We start from the raw sequence: 23,736 nt of genomic DNA on the forward strand, positions 1-23,736 counted from the left end.
TCAAATAAGCCTTGTGTTACATTATTTTGCTCAACTGTAGGCTAACGTTAGGTGTTCGGAGCACATTTAAGGTAGACTAAGCTAAGCTGTGATGTTGGGTAGGTTAGGTGTATTAAATGCATTTTCGCCTTACGATTTTTTCAACTTATGATGGGTTTATCAGGATGTAACCCCACTGTAAGTCAAGGAAGATCTGTACAAGGATACGCAAACTTAGGGGACCTCTAGGAGGGAATCTGAGTGGCTTGGGAACCATGGTGGAAGAGAAATATTTCACTGTGTTCCCTTTGGTACCATGATTATGTATTTAACATTAAAAATGACTTAAATATCATGAATAACTTTCAGGTGAATAAATACACATATATCATTATTTTTAGGACTATATACTACTATTTCCTGTGTAGCTATACCATAATTTTATTTATTTATTTATTTTATTTATTTATTTTATTTATTTTTGGCTGCGTTGGGTCTTCGTTGCTGCGCACAGGCTTTCTCTAGTTGTCGTGAGCGGGGGCTACTCATCCTTGCAGTGTGCAGGCTTCTCATTACAGTGGCTTCTCTTGTTGCAGGGCATGGGCTCTAGAGCGCAGGCTCAGTAGTTGTGGCACACAGGCTTAGTTCCTCTGCAGCATGTGGGATCTTCCCGGACCAGGGCTCGAACTCGTGTCCCCTGCATTGGCAGGTGGATTCTTAAACACTGCGCAACCAGGGAAGCCCCCATAATTTATTTAATGAACCTCTATTGTTGAACAGTTCAATGATGAATCGTAACATAAAATATGTTTAAATCCATACGTTCATATATTTTTTTAAATTTATTTTTTAAATTAATTTTTATTGGAGTATAGTTGCTTTACAGTGTTGTTTTAATGATATATTTTTAAAATAAAAACAGTCACTGTTGAAGAGACTGGCAAATAAAGAGAAAGAATCCATCCCTGTTCTACACAAACTATAGCAGTAAATAATCAAATAGTTTTCTATGAACAGAAGTAGTCCAGCTAATAAATGAAGAAGGAATGATAGAATTAGAATATCATCTTGTTTCTTAAACCCGAATGAAAATAATAGATCCAGACATTGAACATAAATACCTGCTAATATTACACAGAAAGACAACTGAACATTAGATGCTCCCTGATGGAAGAACAAAGCAGCACCTATGCAGTAATATTTCCATAATAATCCAACCTGAATTTGATCAAGTCTCTAGATGCAAGTACCAATTTACAAGAAATATGTAGGGACATGACATGGTTTCTTAAATAAATTCCAAGGGTCACACCAAAACCAAAGGAAGCACAAGCAAAAATAAACAAATGGGACTACAACAAACCAAAAAGTTTCTGCACAGCAAAGAAAACCATTAACAAAAAGAAAAGGCAACCTACTGAATGGGAGAAAATATTTGCAAATCATATATCTGATAAGGGATTAATATCCAAAATATGTAAAGAACTCAGACATCTCAATAGTAAAAAATTTTTAAATCTGATTTTAAAATGGGCAGAAATTCTGAATAGACATTTTTCCAAAGAAGACATACAGATGGGCAATGCGTACATGAAAAGATGCCTAACATCCCAAATGATCAAGGAACTGCAAATCAAAAACACAATGAGAGGGCTTCCCTGGTGGTGCAGTGTTTGAGAATCTGCCTGCCAATGCAGGGGACACGGGTTCGAGCCCTGGTCTGGGAAGATCCCACATGCCGCGGAGCAACTTGGCCCGTGAGCCCCAATTACTAAGCCTGCGTGTCTGGAGCTTGTGCTCCACAACAAGAGAGGCCGCGACAGTGAGAGGCCCGCGCACCGCGATGGAGAGTGGCCCCCGCTTGCCGCAACTAGAGAAAGCCCTCGCACAGAAACGAAGACCCAACACAGCCAAAAATAAATAAATAAATAAAATTTTAAAAAACAAACACAATGAGATATCACCTCACACTCGTTAGAATGGATATAAGAAATATTAAAAATAACATGTTGGCAGGGATGTGGAGAAAAGGGAATCCTTTTGCACTGTTGGTGGGAATGTAAATTGGTACAGCTGCTATGGAAAAAAGTGTGGAGCTTCCTCAAAAAATTAAAAGCAGAACTACCATATGATCCACCAATTCCATTCCTGAGTATTTATCCAAAGAAAACAAAACCACTAACTTGAAAGGATATCTGCACCCCAATGTTCACAGCAGCACTATTTACAACAGCCAAGATATGGAAGCAACCTCAGTGCCCATCGACAGAGGAATGGGTAAACAAGATGTGGTTCACATATATACAATGGAATATTATTCTTCCATAAAAATAATGAAATCTTGCCACTTGCAACAACATAGATGGACCTTGAGAGCATTATGCTAAGTGAAATAAGTCAGAGAGAAAAAGACAAATACCATATGGTCTCACTTTTACATGGAATCTAAAAAAACAAAACAAAACAGACAAACAAAAAACCAAGCTCCTAAACACAGAGAACAGATTGGTGGCTGCCAGTGGTAGGGGTTGAGGGGGTGGGGGAAATGGTAAAGGGGGTAAAGGGTACAAACTCCCAGTTGTAAAGTAAGTCATGCATATGTAATGTATAGTTGGTAATACTGTATTGCAAATTTGAAAATTGCTGAGAGTAAAGCTTTTTTTTTTTTTTTTGCGGTACGCGGGCCTCTCACTGTTGTGGCCTCTCTCGTTGCGGAGCACAGGCTCCAGACGCACAGGCTCAGCGGCCATGGCTCACGGACCTAGCTGCTCCACGGCATGCGGGATCTTCCCACACCGGGGCACGAACCTGTCTCCTCTGCTTCGGCAGGTGGACTCTCAACCACTGCGCCTCCAGGAAAGCCCTGAGAGTAAATTTTAAAAGTTCTCAAAAAAAAATCTCAAAAAAAAAGTTCTCAAGAAAAAAAAAATTCTGTGACTATGCATGGTGACAGATGTTAACTGAATTTATCGTGGTGGTCATCTTGCAATATATATAATATAGAATCGTTATGTTGTACACCTGAAACTAATATAATGATGTATGACAATTACACCTCAATAAAAATAAAAAAATAAATTCCGACATCCCTGGTGGTGCAGTGGTTAAGAATCCACCTGCTGTCTACTGTATTTCTGGCCCTATGTAGGGACTGAATAAACAGAAATGACTAAGACATGGTCCCTGCGCTCAAAGAAGATAATCTAATGGTGTACTTTCTTCTGAAATATGCTGATATTGTTACCATACCAGAATCATGATTATGGTTGGTTAAACACATTGGTTAAATGTAGTCATTCTTTTGGTTGAAGCAACAAAAGTTGAGCCTCTTTAGTCAGAGGATAATTTTTAGATGAGGTGGGACCTTAAGGAAGGATCTGAATACATCAAAGGGAGAAAGAGCATTCCACATGCATAGAAATATGGAAGCGAGAAAGAATCTAGCTTTTAGAAGACAGCATGGCATCTGCCTGACCTGACAAGGAGTCAACGTCATTCACTGAAATCAAGTGGGAGAAAAGGGGATATCTGCAATGCTTAAAGTGTAAATAAAGTCTTTGGAAAGGGCTTCCCTGTTGGCGCAGTGGTTGAGAGTCTGCCTGCCGATGCCAGGGGACACGGGTTCGTGCCCTGGTCCGGGAAGATCCCACATGCTGCGGAGCAGCTGGGCCCGTGAGCCATGCCGCTGAGCCTGCACGTCCGGAGCCTGTGCTCCGCAACGGGAGAGGCCGCGACAGTGAGAGGCCCACATACCGCAAAAAAAAAAAAAAAAAAAAGAGATGAGTTAGCACATCAAAGTGAAAAGACCTACTTAAAGTATATGAGGACATACACATCTACATACAAAGGCATGATAGTGTTGTGTAAAGAGAGTGGATTTTGATATCCCATGAACCTAAGTTAGATCTCAACCCCACATTGTGAACTTTGGGCAAGTTACTTAACCTTTCAAATACTCGATTTAATCATCTGTAAAATCTAAATAATATTATCAGCCATCTTTCAGAGATGTTGTGATAATACAAAACATTATATGTGAAGCCCCAGATACTATTTTTGGGGTGTTGTAGTCACCTAATAAATTGAAAATATTATTAAATTCTATAGGTAGGTAATTTTATGTTCTATAAGAAACCTCTTAAAATAAGCTAAGATTGACATATTGTTATCACTATTTACAATATTTTGTAAACATGGCAAAGAACAGGAGTTGGTAACCTTTCAAAGATGGTATGGAAAGTCTTCATTCATTCAACTCCTTGGCAAAGACGCTGCAGTTCTTTTTTATGACTTGGGAGCATCATCACCAGGCTGCTGAAGGCACTGCTAGCATTGCAAAGGCATTTACTTTGAAAATGCAGAGCTTGAAGTAGAGGGGATGCTGGGGATGCAGAGACTAAGTTTAAGTCAGCAAACAGCTTATCAGTTGCTGAAAAAAGAGAGATAAACTGACTGCCAGTGGAAAGGAGACAAGAGTGAGTCAGAGGCTAGGCACCAGGGGGAGAGTCAAATATATAAATTATTTTCCCCAAGATCCGCATTTCTATGTCTTTACCTCCTGCCATCATCAATGCAACAGCCTCCCTTTTCCAGCCCCATCTCCTTTATAACCAAATCCTCACAAAGTTCAAAAAAGCAATTCTAATCTTGCCCATTTCCCTGTTTCCTTCCCCTACCGGTCAAAGCCCAAACTCCTCTGTATGTTTTTTGTTTGTTTGTTTGTTTTTGCTGTACGAGGGCCTCGAGGGCCTCTCACTGTTGTGGCCTCCCCCCGTTGCGGAGCACAGGCTCCGGACACGCAGGCTCAGCGGCCATGGCTCACGGGCCCAGCCGCTCCGCAGCATGTGGGATCTTCCCGGACCGGGGCACGAACCCATGTCCCCTGCATTGGTAGGCGGACTCTCAACTACTGCGCCACCAGGGAAGCCCGCCTCTTCATGTTTCATCGAGTTTTCTGTGATTCTTACCTTGGCTTATTGTTCTAATACAATACACGGTCTATGCTATGAGGCTCTGGCCATATAGAATTACATGCAAGGTCCTTTCTCTTGCCTTCACTACTTTGAATGTTTTGTGCTTTTCTCCTCTAGAAAAACTCCCAGACATTCTTTAAGACTCAATTCAACTACCCCCTTCTCTGAGAAGCCCATCATAATGCCCAGGGAGAGTTCGGTGGTCCTTTAACTATGCTCTCCACAATCCCTGCCTAGTATAACTTTATTCTCACTCTAATTACCCTGTATTTTGTTATTTATTAATTATATATTTATATCCATTACTAGAGCATGAGTTCCTTGCAGATAACCATAATTTATATTCGCATTCTCAACTGTTAACCCAAAGAGCATTTCATATATATTACACAAATGAATGAATGTGAATGACTATGGAATATTAAAGATGACTGTGGTAATATTTGTGTACTAGAAAAACAATCATAGGCACAACAACAGATTAGACAAAGCTGGGTTAGAAACTGGACTCCAGGCTTAGTAGCTATATGATCTTGGGAAATATATTCAATCTTTTTGAGTTTCATGTTTCCTCATTTGTGAAATGTTTTATAACTTCCACAACAGAACTTTATCATTTTTCTCTACATTGAGTAAATTCCAAAATGAAAATCTGACTGAATGACTTCCTGGCAATAGTAATATCTGACTGCCTTCAGGATAAAGTCCCACTTAGAATCATTACAAGATCCTTAATGATCCAGTGCCTGCTAACCAGATCAGCCTCATATTTTCTCCTAAGCCTTGATTGACGTGGCTTGAAAGACCAGCACACTAAACAGCCACTACCGACTAATTCCAGTGGTCCCTTGAGATGAAGTCTATTTGACAACCTCGGTTGAGATATTGCCTTCTCCAACCCCTCATGTCTCAGTTAAGTGTCCCATGTACAGGCTTCCATAACACTCTAAACTCCCTCCATCACAGTACATATGTATTTGTCAGGGTTCTCCAAAGAAACAAACTCAATAGGAAATATATATATGTACATATAGTGTCATTAAATTTGAGTAGCAAAACTAACAAGAGGAATGGGCCCTGTCATGGAGGATAGATCATGGTGAATTCAATTTTGTACATGGCACATACGATTTGCCTGGAAGATCTCCAAATGGTAGTGTTGAATAGATATATTTGGCTGCATTCACAAGAGGGGCAGAGATGAAGATACTGGGGGTTTTCAGTAAGGAAGAAAACTAGGGGAAGCATTAGACTTGGAGGAGCTCAGTCAAAGAGAATATGGGGACTAACAGAAAAGTCAAAGGCTGAGGTCAAAATCTTCAAGATCACTGATAATGGACAAGTGGGAAGGAACAGGAGTCTGCAAAGAAGGAACAGAGAGAGCAGGGGAAAGCATCAAAAATAAGGTTGAGGTCAACGATGTCAAAGGCCACAGGGAGGGAAAGACAAAACAGAATCCATGGAGCTGGGGATGAAGAGCTTACAGGAGATATTAGAGAAGGTTTTCATGGCACAGTGGGAGGTGGAAGCCAGATCACAGCAGGGTTCAATGTGAGTAAGAAGTGAGGATGTTTTCTTAAAGCACGGCTATGAGATTGTTATGATGCCTGTCATTTGCTTTAAAATAGTTCACATAGACACTGTGATATAAATGTGTTCAAGTAACATTCTAGGTGCAGCTAGCAATCTGATCATTCATATGACAAGGGGGAGGGAGTCAAATAGCCTTACACCAAAAAGGGTGGTTTCGTGCACCACAGCTACTGAGCCCACACACCACAACTACTGAGACAGTGCTCTAGAGCCGGCGAGCCACAACTACTGAGCCCAAGTGCCACAACTACTGAAGCCCGCGTGCCTAGAGCCTGTGCTCCACAACAAAAGAAGCCACCACAGTGAGAAGCCCGCGCACCGCAAGGAAGAGTAGCCCCCGCTCACTGCAACTACAGAAAGCCCACGCGCAGCAACAAAGACCCAACACAGCCAAAAATAAATAAATTAATTAATTTTTTAAAAAAAGGGGGTGGTTCCAACCACCCTGCTGGCTCTTCATACCTCCATCAATACTATTTTGCTAACTAATGTGAGAAATGAGTTTTCATAGTTAGTGGCTTGTAAATATCATGAAGGATGTTAGAAATGGATTCTTACTGGTAGGATTAAAAATATTCAAACAAGTATCTTGGAAACACTCCCCACATTTACATGAACTAGCGATGAGAGTAAAGTGAGACCTGGAGTCTGCACCCTCTGGGATGGTATTCAGTCATAGGTCACGAGGATTTCTTGTTGTCTAATGCCAACTATAAAGAGCAACAGAATTTTGCCTCTGAAACACTATTGTATCTGCTTCAAAGGAACCTTTCATGCAAGGTGGTGGTCACAGTACTAAAAGAACAAAGAACAAAATTACAGAAAAAGCTCTACGAATTCTTCTGTGACCACTATCTAAACAAAAATATTTGTTAGCAAATGTCTGTGAGACAGAAACTTGCTTTCAAGGTTATGGAGGAGCAGGTAACCCTTTATTGACTGACCATTGAAGACAACTGTTACCTATGAAAAAAGAAGCTAAGAGTTAGGTATTACTAAATTTGCTCAGGTCAGCTCGCAATAAAAATAAAAAGAAGGATGGGGGGCCCAGTAGTAGGGATTTTAGGGCTTTGAGAAGGCTCCATCTCTATGGTACCAGCTGCTTTGCCTCACCTGACTGTCTTGGCCTTACCATTCTCAAAGGCATAACCTGTTCCACATGAGACAGACGATTGATTTTATCATTGCCTGGATGGCAGACTTAATCAAAATTCTGTGACTTATTCCCCCAGAAAGAGATCCCAAGGCTTAAAAAGTGATGGGTTAGCTAATTTGTACTTATAAATGACAAAATGATCAGTATTACCATTTTATTTTACCACAATAAAAAAGTGATAGTGACCGGGAGATCTAGTAACAGAAGAAATAGGTATTTTCAGGTTCTTGGATAGAAAGAAAATTCTTTGAAAGAAATTAGATGAAAAAAATGGAATTAAACTTGAAAATAATTTCATGTAAAAGTGCCAGCAGAGATGATAGACAACATTTTTCTGCTTCTAATTTGTTCTGGTCCTCCATTAACTTTTCTGAATAAGGGAAACAAGGAGGTTGCCCGATCTTGGAAATCTTGGGATTTCACTGTACTCAAATCAATGGCACGATCTCTCTTCTGATGTTTCACCGTACATGATGTTCACAGAGCGTAGTCCCCTCCAACCTCCGGCGATAAGACATAATGCTTCAGAGGGGACTTTACCTTCATGCATGTGTTATAAATTACACTTAAGAGTAAAAATTTCACATCTTCCCTTCAGTGTCATTAGAATGAGAATTTTAAAAGCAAGAAAAAAATAATCTTCAGTGAAAATGAAAAATAAAGTGTTATTATTTGACCAAAAGGCAAGCTAATGAAAGTTTCCTTCCTCTCACTGTTGGACCCCATAAACAGGGCTGGCTTCATGGACATGGGGCCTGCACAGCTGCACAGGGACCTGTGCTCAGAAGGGCCGGCACTTGATTTAATGCTCTGTTGTCACCACCTTGAAATGCTTAATAATTCTTTAACAAGGGGCCCTGCATTTTCATTTTGTACTGGGCCCCACAAACTATGTAACCAGTCCTGCCCATGAGCTTTCTGCTTCTGCAGTTAAATCTCTGACTGTTTGGCTGCCACTGGTCTGTCCCAGGCTCCCTTTGGGCCCTGCCAAGGACAGTAGTGTCAGCCAGTGCCAACCGTCCCACTCTATCCCTCAGCATCAGAAACGGAGACACCCCAGTTCCCCCTTCCTCCCAGACAAATACAAAAGTGCCTTTGGTTTTATGGATTTTCCTATTAATAATCATAAGGGAAACAGAATTACCAAAGGGACCACTCCGGAGGTTTCAGTTACACAGTGCCACAGTGACGTCCCTCGATGTGTGCCGTTACAGTGTCCCTTCTGCAATGGCCACAGGATTATCTCAGCCCTGTCCTATTTCCACTCGCAGACCTAGACTGTTAGGTGGGCAGGATTCATTTCTCTCCACAGGTCCTTCTGCCCAACACAGGTATCAGAAGAGGGAATTTCCAGAGAGCAACTGGTACACTACCAAAGTGAAATGTTTCCCTCCAAAGGACTGGAAAAAAGCCAGCTGCAAGAGCATGTGTACGGGACGATCCCATTTTGTGAAAAGGAGCAGAAAGAAAAGAAGAAGCAAGGAGGAAATCCCATACATGTGTGTATATATTTGTACAAACACAATGAATGATGTGGAAGGAGACATCGCACGACATTAACATTGGTTACCTCAGAGGATTCAGGTGGAATGAGGGCTGGTGGGGAATGAGTAGCTTTTCTTTTATATACCTCTGTATTTTTGTCCTGTTACAGTGAATGTATATTATGTACATTTTTTGCAAGCTCAAGAACATTTTACAGCATTGTTTTATAGTGATCAAACAAACAGTTTATAATAATTTTTACGTGAACACAGTGAAATCCTCCTAAAGTTAAGTTTACATATTATCTACAAGACATACTTCTGCTTTAAGTTTAGAGCCAACATAGTTATGTGGACCCTGAAGGCAGGTTGCACAGTTTCAAATTCTGGCTCTACCTCTTACTAGCTCTATGACCTTGAGCAAGTTATAGCTACAAAACCCTTCAGAAGCTCAGTTCCTTGGTTTGTAAAAATAATAGCATCTACTTCATAGGACTGCTCAAAAGATTCAATGAATCAATTAAGTAATGTATTTAGAATAGTATCTGGGACAGAGTAAGCACTATGTTGGTTATTTTTAAGCTCTCTGGGTTGAGAACCTATCATTTATGAATGAAGATCACTGTACAAAAGCTGAGGGTTTTGAAATAAAGTATTATTTATTGCCACAGTACTAAAAATCTCCATAGTAATACAACTGGGCAAATGCACATAAGACTGCTAGGCACTATGAATTTTAGGTAATATGCTATCTGTAACAAGTTTACTAAAAGCTTGACTATTTACTAGGATGTTTAAATTATTATAAAAGGAAGGTTCTCGGGTTATAGTGTATGAATAATAAACATGGAGTAAAGGAGGCAGCAAGAACACTTTTACATGAAAATCAAATCTGTCACAAGAAAACGTCACTTGGTGTTAAAGGATTATAAAATGGTCCAGCACTGTGGGATGGGCTGGGGGAAGACTCTGGTGGATGCAGAGATGTGGATGTGCTGAGGATGTAACAGTATGTAGGCTTGGTGCTGCTTTCTAGAACACTTCATCAGATTCTTCACAAGCATAAGGGTGGAAACAGGTCCTGACACAACCAGGCAACAGACATTGCCCGTAGACTGTCATCTGATATCTGATATTGTTCCCATAAATTCCCTTCTGCTTAATCTAGTCAGAGCTGGCGTCTATGGGTAGCTCCAAGCAATGTAACTTCTCTATCCTTTCTATATTTCCACATTTTTGTGATAAAAATCACTTTAATAAGATGGAAAAACTTTAAATAGGAAAAACACTACTGAAACATCCATCAATCACTCTCTTCCTGGAATCTTAGACAATGATTGAGCTAAAAATAAATTCAGCTTCTGCATTTCTAGGTTCTAAAAAAAATCATCTTTATGCAATGAAATGTCATCGTTTTTTAAAATAAGTTTTTCTGCATGATAACTACAAACATTTATAATGGAAAAATCAATAGATCATATCACTGATGGGAAATTAGTGAAACCATAAAAGTCACATACGAGGTTTTATTGAAGCTGCATATTTTTTAAAAAGCAAATATATTGACTAGTTCTTCTGAAAGATTGCCTACAAGGTATAATTTCCAATGACTCTGGCACTAAACAGTCAAGAAAGATGTTATTTCTGCAACTCAATTACTAGCATAAAAGGCTTCATGTAGAGAATCAATAAAAATTGTGGGAATTAATTACATTCCATGAAATAAAACTATAAAGTATTTTACTGCACAAGTTAATTCTTTCACCCAAAACCCTGAAATTTCTTGTTCTAGATATAAAAATTACCAAATGCAGATTTTCTTTATGAATAGGATAAAAACTCATGTGGCTTTGTAGCAAGATAGTTTTATTTTAAGAGAAGCTTCCTTAAGGTTCATTGAAAATAACTGCTTATTTCTTCTTCCAATTTTTAGTATCATTTTATTTGTGTGAAGTCTGGAATGCCATATCCATTGTAAGTTTTGTTTTTTCTGTGAAGACTGACGGAAAGTGGGGATAATAACAACCACTGCCGGAGACCATACTGGTTAGAAGAGGTAATGGTGGGCAGACCAAGGCCTGGCCCAACTGGAGAAACTAGCTGGCCCCTGCCTTGGCCTCATTACCTGTGTCCTTACCACCTTCCTTGCTATCACTCCCGCTAGGGAAAAACTTTCTCCCTTGCTTCTCTGTTTAGGATTTACTCGCTGCTACCTTCAGGGACAAGTGCACTAATCACCATAAGAAACAAATATATTATTTTCTTATTTACAAAATGCCTCCTAGTGTCATCATTTTGGTAGCAGGGCAGTACAAGTCAGACAGGCAGGATAAATGAACGTGGGGCTTGGCTTGTGACCTGCTGTAAATTATCTATAGTTTATTTTCAAATACTTCAGCATAAATAATGTGATATCATTGTGTGTGTGCTAGTTTAAATCTACACCATAAGGGTGCTCTGTACCCTATTCAGGAATATATATTTTAGAGATGGTTAGCTAAAATTTAATAAAATGGTTACATTCTAGAGATGACTCCTATATCCACGTTAGCTCTATTCACCTCTGATCAATGCCAGAGTTTTGCGAATTAGCATACTTGATGCTAGAAATGGATTTTTGTTGATGAAATCAGTGGTGTTTAAGATGTATATGTAAATATAGAGAGAGATAGGTGTGTTGAAATATAGAAACAATCCTCACCCTTGCATTAGCAGGGTATCCTTTGAACTGGTATAAAGTTTTATTCTGAAAAAGTTTGTGTTCAGCCACTAATTAGGAGGATTCCTATTATCTTTCATCTATAAAGTAACAATTCACCTCTATCATTGTTGTTTTCAATGAACTCTTCATGCAAGTTGTGTTGGCACATTTAAATGACAAAGTTGGGGCTTCACTGAATTTACAAAATAGGTAAACTGCACCCATATAAGATGGCGAACTTAATCGATAAATGTTGTGCCTGTCCTGACTGCTCCACCAACAGGTTGCTCCTCCACCTGCCCCCTCTCCTACGGCCGTCCTATTCCCTGAGACACAACAATATTGAAATTAGGCCAGTTAACAACCCTGCATTGGCCTCTAAGAGTTCAAGTGAAAGGAAGAGTCGCACGTCTCTCACTTTAAATCTAAAGCTAGAAATGATTAAGCTTAGCGAGGAAGGCATGTTGAAAGCTGGGAAGGCCAGAAAGAATGTCTCTATGTGTATAACTGAGTCACTCTGCTGTACAGCAGAGAGTGGCACAGCACTGTAAATCAACTATACTTCAATTTTAAAAACACTTTTTTAATTTTTAAAAAATTAAAAAAAGAAAGCCTGGGGACTTCCCTGGCAGTCCAGTGGTAAAGAATCTGCCTTGCAATGCAGGGTACGCGGGTACTGAGCTCACGCGCCTCAACTAGAGAGCCTGCGTGCCACCAACTACAGAGCCCGCGTGCCACCAACTACAGAGCCCGCGTGCCACCAACTACAGAGCCCACGTGCCCTGGAGCCTGCGCACCACAACTAGAGAAGAGAAAACCTGCACACCACAACTAGAGAAAAGCCTGTGCACCACAACGAAAGATCCCGCATGCCTCAACAAGGATATCACCTGCCACAACTAAGACCCGATGCAACCGAAATTTAAAAAAATGAATAAATAAATAATAAATAAATCTTTAAAAAAGAAAGAAAGAAAGCCAGGATAGGCCAAAAGCTAGGCCTCTTGAGACAGTTAGCCAAGTTGTGAACGCACAGGCAAAGTATGGAAGGAAATTAAAAGTGCTACTGCAGTAAACACACAAATGATAAGAAAGTGAAACATCCTTAATTGCTGATACCGAGAAAGTTTTAGTGGTCTGGATAGAAGATCAAACCAGCCACAGCATTCCCTTAAGCCAAAGCCTACTCCAGAGCAAGGCCCTAACTCTTCAATTCTCTGAGGGCTGAGAGAGGTGAGGAAGCCGCAGAAGAAAAGTTTGAAGCAAGCAGAGGTTGGTTCAGGAGGTTTAAGGAAAGAAGCCGTCTCAGTAACAAAAGAGAGCAAGGTGAAGCAGTAAATGGTGATGTGTAAGTTACAGAAAGTTATCTAGACGATCTAGCTAAGATCATTCATCTAAACAACAGATTTTCAATGTAGATGAAACAGCCTTATACTAGAAGATGCCATCCAGGACTTTCACAGCTAGAGAGGAGAAGTTAATGCCTGGCTTCAAAGCTTCAAAGGACAGGCTAACTTTGTTAGGGACTAATGCAGCTTGGTGACTTTAAATTGAAGCCAATGTTCATTTGCCATTCCAAAAATCCTACCCCTTAAGAATTATGCTAAATCGACTCTACCTATGCTCTATAAATGGAACCAAAAAAAGCCTGAATGACAACACATCTGCTGACAACATGGTTTAATCAATATTTTAAGCCTACTGCTGAGACTTGCTGCTCAGAAAAAAAGGTTACTTTGAAAGTATTACTGCTCATTGACAATGCACCTGGTCACCCAAGTGCTCTGATGGAGATGTACACGAGATTGTTTTTGCCTGCTAACACAACATCCATTCTGCATCCCGTGAATGAAGGAGTGATTTTGACTTTCAAGTCTTATTATTTAAAAAATTCATTTTGTAAGGCTACAGCTGCTGTAGACAGTGATTACTCTGATGGATCCGAGTAAAGTAAATGGAAAACCTTCTGGAAAAGATTCATCATTCTATGTATCATAACATTCACGATTCACTGGAAGAGGTCAAAATAATAACATTAACAGGTGTTTGGAGGAAGATGATTCCATCCCCTCATGGATGATTTCAAGACTTCAGTGGAGGAAGGAACTGCAGATGTGGTGGAAATAGCAAGGGAACTAAAACTAGAAATGGAGCCTGAAGATGTGACTGAATTGCTACAATCTCTTGATAAAACTTGAAATGATGAGGACTTGCTTCTTATGGATGAGCAAAGAAAGTGATTTCTTGAGATGGAATCTACTCCTGGTGAAGACGTGAAGATTGTTGAATCTTCACATAAATTTAGTTGATAAAGCTGTGGTAGGGTTTGCGAGGATTGTAAAAATTTTGTAAAAAGTTCTACTATGGGTAAAATGCTATCAAATGATTACAGAAAAATTGTTGGTGAAAGGAAGGGCCAATCCCTGTGGCAAACTTCATTGTTGTCTTACTTTAAGAAATTGCCACAGCAGCTCCAACCTTCAGCAACTATAAACCTGATCAGTCAGCAGCCATCAACAGTGAGACAAGAATCCACTCCACTGGTAAAAAGATTACTACTCACTAAAGGCTCACATGATGGTTAGCATTTTTTAGCAATAAAGCATTTTTTAAAATAAGGTATGTACATTAGTTTTTAAACATATGCTGTTGTGCACAATAGATGGCATTATAGTATAAACATAACTTCTTAAAAATAAATTTATTTATTTTTATTTATTTATTTTTGGCTGTACTGGGTCTTCGTTGCCGCGCGCAGGCTTTCTCTAGTTGCGGCGAGCGGGGGATACTCTTCGTTGCGGTGTGCGGGCTTCTCATTGTGGTGGCTTCTCTTGTTTTGGAGCATGGATTCTATGCATTCGGGCTTCAGTAGTTGTGGCATGCAGGCGCAGTAGCTGTGGCTCGCGGGCTCTAGAGCACAGACTCAGTAGTTGTGGCGCACAGGCTTAGTTGCTCCGTGGCACGTGGGATCTTCCCAGACCAGGGCTCAAACCCGTGTCCCCTGCATTGGCAGGCAGATTCTTTTTTTTTCTTTTAATTAATTAATTAATTAATTTTTGTCTGTGTTGGGTCTTCGTTGTGTGTGCAGGCATTCTGTAGTTGTGGCGAGCATGGGCTACTCTTCGCTGCGGTGCAGGGGCTTCTTATTGCAGGGGCTTCTCTTTGTTGCGGAGCGTGGGCTCTAGGCACATGGGCTTCAGTAGTTGTGGTGCACAGGCTTAGTTGCTCCACAGCATGTGGGATCTTCCTGGACCAGGGCTTAAACCCGTGTCCCCTGCATTGGCAGGTGGATTCTTAACCACTGCGCCACCAGGGAAACCCTAAACAGAACTTTTATATGCAGTGGGAAACTAAAAAATTTGTGTGACTTGCTTTATTGTGATATTCACTTTACTGCAGTGGTCTAGAACCACATCCATAATATCTCCAGTGTATGCCTATGTGTGTATATATACTAACATCTAATATGAATATATATATATTTATCTAATATGAATATATGGATATATATTAGACTATATATATATTAGAAAATACATATGAGAATATATATTAATCTAAGGCATATATATATTAGGACATATGTGTGTGTATGTGTGTATATATATATATATATATATATTCTAAAGCCAGAATCTTATTTAATGGAGAAACACTAAGACATTTCCACTAAAGTCAGGAACAAGACAAGGATTATCACTATCTGCATAACTATATTGTGCTGAAAGTATTAGTCAGTGCAGTTAGGCAAGAGAAATCAATTAAAGGTATAAGAGTTGAAAAAGAAAAAGAGAAAAATGACCTCTCTTTGCAAATGACATGATAGTACACTTGTTAAATTCTAGACAATCAATGCTAAAACTAAAATAACAAAATAATTCAGTAAGATAGCAGGATACTAAATTAATATGCAAAACAACAGCCTTAACTTATACAAATAGTAACCAGTGAGAAGAGCTCATGAAAGAGAAAAATCTCATTGATAATTGTAATAAAAAAGATAAAAATACTTAGAAATAAATTTAACAATAAATGTTCAAAACCTATGTGAAGGAAACTATAAAATATTCCTGACACAAAACTTGATTTGAACAAATTGAAAGATATCCTTTCTCAGTTATGATGTGTCAACATTACCTATATATCAGTTCTCCTTTAAGTTAATTTATGAATATAGTGCAATCCCAGTTTTAAAAATACCCAAAAGTTTTTTTTAGAGCTAGGTAAGTTGATACTAAAGTTTACATGAAAAAACAGACACTTAAGAATATCTAGGATATTACTAAAAAGAGCTATTTATAGGAGAGGGGGTGGATAAGCATAGCAAGATACAATTTAAATAGTGTAGTACTGGTATGTGAATAGACAGAAAGACCAATTGAATAAAATAGAAAACCTAGGCTCGTGTACATTTAAAATACTATAAAAGTGATATTGCAAACCACTGGAGCAAAGATGGACTGTTTAATAAATCATGTTGGAGAAAAAAATGGAAATTAATTTCTTATACCATATATATGTATAAACTCCAAATTGATCAGAGATCTAGCAGAAAGTTTGAATGAATTCCTCTTTACCCTGTGTTATGCTTTGTGGCTATGACTTAAAGTCCATGTGCAATAAAGGAATGATGAGTTTTACCCCCATAAAAATAAAAAACTTTTACATGGAAAAAAAACCCCAAGCACAGTAAAAAAAAAAAGACATAAATCAGGAGAAAATATTGCAAGAAATATGCCAGATATAGGGCTAATATCCCTAATATATAAAGACATTTTTTAATTGAGTAAAAAAAAAGATTTAAAAATTCCAATAGAACATGGGCCAATGACAGACAATCCACAAAAAAGATACAAAAATTGTCCCCACTCAAATTAAGAGAAGTATACATTAAAACTACACTGACATACCATTTCTCATTCATTACATTGGCAACAGTTCAGGTAAACTGACACTATCATATATTGCTGGTGGGAGTGCAAAATGATACAACCTCTGTGGAAGACAATTTGACAATATGTAGTACATATGGATTTACCCTTTGACCTAGCAATCCTATCTTTAAAGATAGACCTCCTAAGATATAAAAACAGAAGGTTATTTATTGTAGCATTATTTATGATTGCATAATATTGGTCGCTACCTAAACATCCAAGCATCAGATTTTAAGTGAATAAACTATGGTACATCCACACCATGGAGTACTATTCAGCTGTAAGAAAAGAATGAAGAAGATCTCAATAAGCTGATGCAAAGTGATCTCCAGAAGATATTGTTAACTGAAAAAACCAAAATGCAAAACAGCATATGTGGTATGTTCACTTTGGAGGAAGAAAAGAGGAGTAAGAAAACATATATATCTACTTATTTTTGCAAAAAGAAACATAGGAAGGATACATCAGAAACAATAAAATTGTATACATAAAAAAAGGTGGCAGGAAAAAGTGTTCAAGAGATAGGGAAGAGGGACTTCCCTGGTGGTGCAGTGTTTGAGAATCCACCTTCTAATGCAGGGGACACGGGTTTGATCTCTGGTCTGGGAAGATCCCACATGCCGCGGAGCAACTAAGCCTGTGGGCCACAGCTACTGGGCCTGCGCTCTAGAGCCTGCGTGCCACGACTACTGAGCCCGCCCGCCTAGAGTCTGTGCTCCGCAACAAACAGCAGCACCCGCTCGCCGCAACTAGAGAAAGTCTGCGCTGCAACGAAGACCTACTGCAGCCAAACATAAATAAATAAAAAATAAATCAATTTAAAAAAAAGAGAGGGAGGAGAGTGATATTCCTCTGAATATATTTTTTTGTACGGTTTATACTTTGGCAAGCATATTATTCTACATATTCCAAAAGTAAAATGGAATTATCAATAATGGAAGGAAAAATAAACTAAAACTGGAAATAGAAACAAATGAACTCAAGTGTATTTCAAATGACTAACTTAAAACCACTGAAGAGGGATAGGGTAGGGCGAGAGAAGTAATCCAAGTCATTTTTGCACCTAGTACTTCGATTTTCAACCCTCAGTCTGGGGAAGAAAAACTACCTTTTTAGTAGACTTGCTTATGTAATTATGTGAATGTATAAATTCTGAAACTGTTTTATGGGTAATTATGTGAATGTAGCAATTCTGAAACTATTTTATGCAGGATTAGGCAAATAAGTAAACGTGCTGTGAGGAAACAAGGTTCTCACTGCTGAAGAAGGCAGACACAAATATGAAATGGGGAAGGCAACAAAGAACACTGTGGAATTCGATTGGAATTGTAAGTATCAACATTCATGATTTCTTAAATGAAAAAAAAAAATCTATTCCCCTCTCCCTCACCTCTGTCTACTGAGATGACCTGAAAGCAATAATACCCCACTATCAATAAGCACTCTTAGTGCCAAGGTCTTAGCTTCTAAATACCATTCTCCAAGAAAAAAACAAAAGATACCAAGACTTTTGGAGAAATTGTTGATTCTAGGGTAGGAGTAATGAATGTACAGGACAAGCCTGGAAAATCTTGTTGTGCCACAAGATAAGGAAGTGTTCAATGTGTAGGTCAAAAGGAGCCAACCTGAAGCTAGCCAAATCTCAGATAATTTGAGCATCAAAATAAATAAGGGTGGGAGAGAAGAGGCAAATCTCCCATGCAGAAGAATTCCAAAAGAATTATGTAAATACCCTAATGAAGGGAGAGCACTACAGAAATGTGTGCTGGGCACAGCGACTTCCTTCCAAGGAGTACAGAATGGAAGGGGGACGGCGGGGGGGGGGGGGAAGAGTAACTTTACAGTGGAAAAACCTGATAAACACGACTTTAATGATCAAATGCAACATAAACAATCATAAATTATGTTGGTAGTATGTACACTTGTTACAATGTGATGAAAATGACACTTTACCTCTGTGGTCTTCCCCTCAAAAACCCATAACCCCAGTCTAATCATGAGAAAAGCATATATAAATTCCAACAGAAGAGCATCCCACATGGTACCTGACCAGTTTTCCTCAAAATTGCCAAAGTCATCAAAACCAAGTAGAGTCTGAGGAACTATCACAGCCAAGAGGAGCCTAAGGAGAAATGACAACTCCATATAATATTGTATCCTGGATGGAATCCTGGAACAGAAAGGACATTAGGTAAAAAGTAAGGAAATCTAAAAAACTATGGACTGTACATAATATTACTGCATCAATATTGGTTCATTAATTGTAACAATATACCATAATACTGTAAGAGGTTAATAATAGGGGAAACTGTATGTGGGGTGAGGGGGATATATGGGAACTCTGTACTATCTACTCAATTTTTCTCTGAACCTAAAACTGTCCTAAAAATAGTCTATTAATAAACAAATAAATGAGAACAGCAATGGATTATAACGCCTTGAACAAAAAAGAATTCATAAATTCATACTGATAGTAAATAAGTAAGGAGCGCTTTACTTTATAGTAGCATCAGGACTAATAAATGGGGAGAGCTTGAAGGAGCTAGGGGGGAAAAATCAACATTTTGTAACTATCATTGCAAAGATCAATTGCAGTAAGGATCATCAATGGAGGCAAAACCTTAGAGTTTGATTGGGAACAAGACAGCTTGGTCTCAAAGTATCTTTTCACAGATTGCTTATGAGTTGCAAGGGGGAAAACAAACAGCAGAGAAACTGGACAACACCTTGATCCGGTGATAAAAATCAATATCACCTTATAATGGACAGACAGACATCCTGTGCCTCCGGATGTAATATCCCGAGGAAGGACACAATTTCACTTATGTGGTTGTTTCCACCGATGATGCATAATTTGAATCTAATCACAAGGAAAGATCAAATAAAGGTCGATGAGAGAAATTGTATTTGAGGACGAGTCTTTCACTGTAAGGGGATGGATTGCTTTTGGTGAGCCCTCTTGGTCGTAAGCCTGTTAAGTAATCAAATGTAAATATTCCAGACTGTGGTTTTAACTATTATATTTATAAATTAAAACGCTATCGCAACGGGTTTATTTAAATACGTATAAAAAGATTAGCAGTTTCCCTTTCAGGGACAGGAAAGAACGCATGTGAAGGAGCGGGTCTAGAGAGAGTGGGAAGGAGGTGGGAAGAGGGAAGGGATCCTCAACTGAAGATTGCCAGTTGTTCGGTTTATAGTTATTTGTCATTTAACAAACACTTACAAAGCACTTATTTTTACCAATCGCTGTTCTATAGAAGCGCTTTTCACAAATCGACTTTTTTAATGGGAAAGCTCAGTAAACGGTCTTTACTTCCTTAAACAAACGACAGCTGTGTCAAGAAGTGATTTTTCTCATAAGTACTCTTCTCTGTTATCAAGGCTCTGCTGCAGCGATTCTCTTCTTCGATAGGAAAACCTGAGCCTGCAATTACTGACTGGCATTTCATAGAAACGTCGGCAACCCTAGTTGACGAGACCAAATGTTAACTGCCCTTTAAAAAGACTTTAAAACATGCACTGAGAGCAGCTTATGTCTCTATTTGCGGAGCCAGGCACTCACAGTCTCTCTTCCTTCAGGGGTGGCCCTAAAGAGCAGGTCGCCACCTTTCTTAGCCGAAGTTGCTATTTCTAAACAACCTCCCGGCGCCAACCTAAGAACTAGTTCCGGTCTACGTTCGTGCTCCTTAGCGCTTGTGTCAAGCAATGGATTCTGGGAGAGGCTGAAGTTTCCAGGCCGGGTGTGAACGCCGGACTTCAATTCCCACAATGCCTGGCGAGAATCCGTAATTCCTGCCGGGGCAACCGGGAGGTGGCCGCCATCTTGCGTACGGAGGGCAGACTTGTAGCTCCGCTCTTGTGGCTCGGGCTTTCAGTCCCTCCCGGTCTCTGCTTTGGGCCGTGTCTCCGTGCTTCTTTCACCGTCTTTATTGAGAGGTAAAGGTCAATGCAGAACTGTGTTATAAGGTGAGTAGACATCCCATTTTCGGTGAGGTGGGGTTGTGGTGTTGACGTTTTCCGGTTTCTTCCTTCTTCCATTAGCGACTTGGGTTCTCCCCTGCGCTTGCCTGAACCTTTTCGTTTAGCCGTAAACGTAGAAGCCGGGAGTAAACCTTTCGGCCTCGGAGCTCTTTGGAATTCCTAGACAGAACCTGAACGTGTCTCCGTTGAGATAGAGAAATTGGGTGACGCGCTTTTGCCCGGGCTACCCTCTTTGGAGGTCAGGAGGCCTTAGGGTTCAGGTCGTGTATAGGCCTTTCTCTCTTAATGCAACCTCCTTTCTCTTCCTTGGGACTTTTCTGCCGTTTCTAATGAGGAAATGAGAAGGTGAGAGGCGGCCTGGGACGGGGCTGTTTCCGGGAGGACGGCGTTCTCTACAGGTGTATCTTCTTTCAGCCTCTCTAGGGCCTACCTGTGTCGTTCTGGTTCGTCGCTTTGCCCTTTCCTTTTGCTCTTGTGTTCGAGAAGGGGAGACCAGAGAGCGGGCGGAATGAAGTATTGACTAACAGAGGCTTTTGAATTGTACTCTTGAGGGTCCCCCCAAAAATTTCAAGGGAAGCAGAATTTATCGTCGAGATAGACAAACCATCTGGAAAAGATGAGGGCTTTGGTTTGGGGAGTTGCCAGATTTAGTTTTTAAACATAATATGACATATTTCCGTCATTCGCAGTACAACTGAAGTTATTATTTTTTTCTTTAAAATTAACGTAATACACCCACTTGGAAACCACTTTTACACTACTCGTAAGAGTAGGGCCCATAAAGACTGACATTGAAGTTAATTTGACATTTGATTGCTAATGAGATGTGGTTGTCTGAGGTTTGCTAAGGACCTAGTGATTTTAAACAGGAAGACGTTTATGATGCAATTTATCACAACCAGTTTGGACATGTGTCACTTTGGTTGGCAGACTTACTCTCCCTTTTATTTTTTGAATTTATTTTTTATTATAAATAATTTATGTTTGGCTGCGTTGGGTCTTTGTTGCTGCGCTAGGGCTTTCTCTAGTTGTGGCGAGTGGGGGCTACTCTTCGTTGCGGTGCGCGGGTGCGCGGGCTTCTCATTGCGGTGGCTTCTCTTGTTGCGGAGCACGGGCTCGCGGAGCACGGGCTCTAGGCGCACGGGCTTCAGTAGTTGTGGCGCAGGGGCTTATGGCGCAGGGGCTTCGTTACTCCGCGGCATGTGGGATCTTCCCGGACCAGGGTTCGAACCCGTGTCCCCTGCATTGGCAGGTGGATTCTTAACCACTGCGCCACCAGGGAAGTCCTTACTCTCCCTTTTAATACACAGCTGTATGTCTATATCATCAAAATATATATTACTGATTCAGCTTTCCGAGCTTGCTTAAATTCTTGCTTACATCCTCTAAATTCAGAAATACATCATTTAGATTTAAAGATGAGATACATCTTTTTTTAAAAAAGGATGTTTGTTTACCTTCAATGAGACCCTTCCTTTAAATCATAATGTCATACCAATAGTAAGTGGCTATAAAGTTACAATTTTATAGTTTTTGCATTTTGGGAAAATGTTATTAAATGCTTATATCAAATTAAGTTTATTTCCTGTTGTTTCTGAGGAAACTTTTGTTTAGTTTTTTTTTAATATTAGCTGTTAATTCTGTGATTTATTTGCTCCTCAGATGCCTTATGGTGAAATTGAAGCTAAATCCATGGGACATGGGGAAGAACTAATAAGTGAACCACGCTATAAGAAATTGAAGTCTACTGAAGAGGCATATGTTTTCCCCCATCATGGTAATGCTAATTTTCACAGAAAGCAAAAGAAAACTGGAAATGATTGGGTCCCTGTGACCATCACTGATGTCAGAGGACGTAGTTATCCTCAGGAGGACAAAACCAAAGCTAGAAGTTTGCTGAAACCTGTGCATGATGAGATGCTTGGTAATAGACGAGATGTTATTAATTCTGTTGATTCACAAGTTTTACAGGATACACGTCCTCCATTGGTATCCACAGATGATGAGATATATAGCACAAGTAAAGCATTTATAGGACCCATTTACAAACCCCCTGAGAAAAAGAAATGTAATGAAAGGAGGAATCGAGCAGACACTATCAGTGGTATAGGTGGGAAAGGAGAACGAAAAGAGAAACAGAAATTTAATTATAAAAAATCAGAGATTGACAATGAATTATTCCAGTTTTACAAAGAAATTGAAGAGCTTGAAAATGAAAAAGGTGATTCAGAAAGCAGTTGTAAGGAACGTGAACCCTCTGAGGAACAACTCATTCCGTATTATCAGGGCCATAATAATCTGTTAAAATCTGAAGAAGAAAAGAGAAGAGATCTTACCAGTGCCCTTCAGTCATATTGGGGTTATCAGCAGTGCGTGGGGAATGAGCCAGGTAAATATCCTTATAATCGACAAGTAATACCTACCTTTTGTGACAGTTCATTTGCTTCCTTCAGGCCTGAGTGGCAATCAGTGCATTCTTTTTTAGTACCACAAGACCCTCATCTTTCCAGTTTTAACTATCACTTAAATATTCAAAGATTCAACGTTCCACCAAATCCATCACCAAATATTTTCCATGCCCAAGATGGCTTTCAGATGCAAAATGGATATTATGTAAATAGTTGTCATGTTAACTGGAATTGTTTGACTTTTGATCAGAACAATGGATATACTGACTGTAGTGACATTACCAGTAGTGACCATCCCTCTAGAAATGGCTACACTGTGCAAGATGAATATGCGAATAATGGTTTCTGTGAAACCAGTGAAGGATGCTGGAAAGCTCCTTCTGTGGACAAGCATAATCGAACTGACAGGTTTATGAACCAGCATTTTCAAGAGGAAAAGTTAAATAAATTGCAGAAGTTACTTATTCTTTTAAGAGGTTTGCCTGGTTCTGGGAAAACAACATTGTCTCGGTAAGTAAAGGATA

The 23,736-nt window shown here is 39.6% G+C and overlaps 1 protein-coding gene and 1 long non-coding RNA gene across 6 annotated transcripts in view; one reads left to right on the plus strand and one right to left on the minus strand.

Annotated features, from left to right (window-relative positions):
* Nucleotides 1-18,670: 18,670 nt before the first annotated feature.
* On the minus strand, nucleotides 18,671-20,459 carry LOC113625841 (uncharacterized). The gene is made up of 2 exons (XR_003434898.1): nucleotides 20,047-20,459; nucleotides 18,671-18,990 (listed from the first exon to the last, which is right to left on the minus strand). It is a non-coding gene; the product is annotated as an uncharacterized LOC113625841 (long non-coding RNA).
* A 167-nt stretch (nucleotides 20,460-20,626) lies between these two features.
* Nucleotides 20,627-23,736, plus strand: part of N4BP2L2 (NEDD4 binding protein 2 like 2) — a 61,828-nt gene continuing 58,718 nt past the window's right edge. For 3 of the 5 annotated variants that reach the window (XR_003434807.1, XM_027116542.1, XM_027116544.1), the window contains exons 1-2: nucleotides 20,627-20,789; nucleotides 22,467-23,722. Coding sequence is in view for 4 of the 5 variants with exons in the window: in XM_027116542.1 (XP_026972343.1) it covers nucleotides 22,467-23,722 (1,256 nt within the window). In the remaining variant the exon portion in view is untranslated. Of the gene's footprint in view, nucleotides 20,790-21,149; nucleotides 21,203-22,466; nucleotides 23,723-23,736 lie in introns of all 5 variants that reach the window. The other 2 variants (XM_027116543.1, XM_027116545.1) reach the window with 2 other exon arrangements.

The sequence above is a fragment of the Aethalodelphis obliquidens genome, unplaced genomic scaffold (assembly GCF_003676395.1).
Source record: "Aethalodelphis obliquidens isolate GAN/ISIS:26980383/991018 unplaced genomic scaffold, ASM367639v1 scaffold16, whole genome shotgun sequence".
In the NCBI taxonomy this organism is placed as follows: Eukaryota; Metazoa; Chordata; class Mammalia; order Artiodactyla; family Delphinidae; genus Aethalodelphis; species Aethalodelphis obliquidens.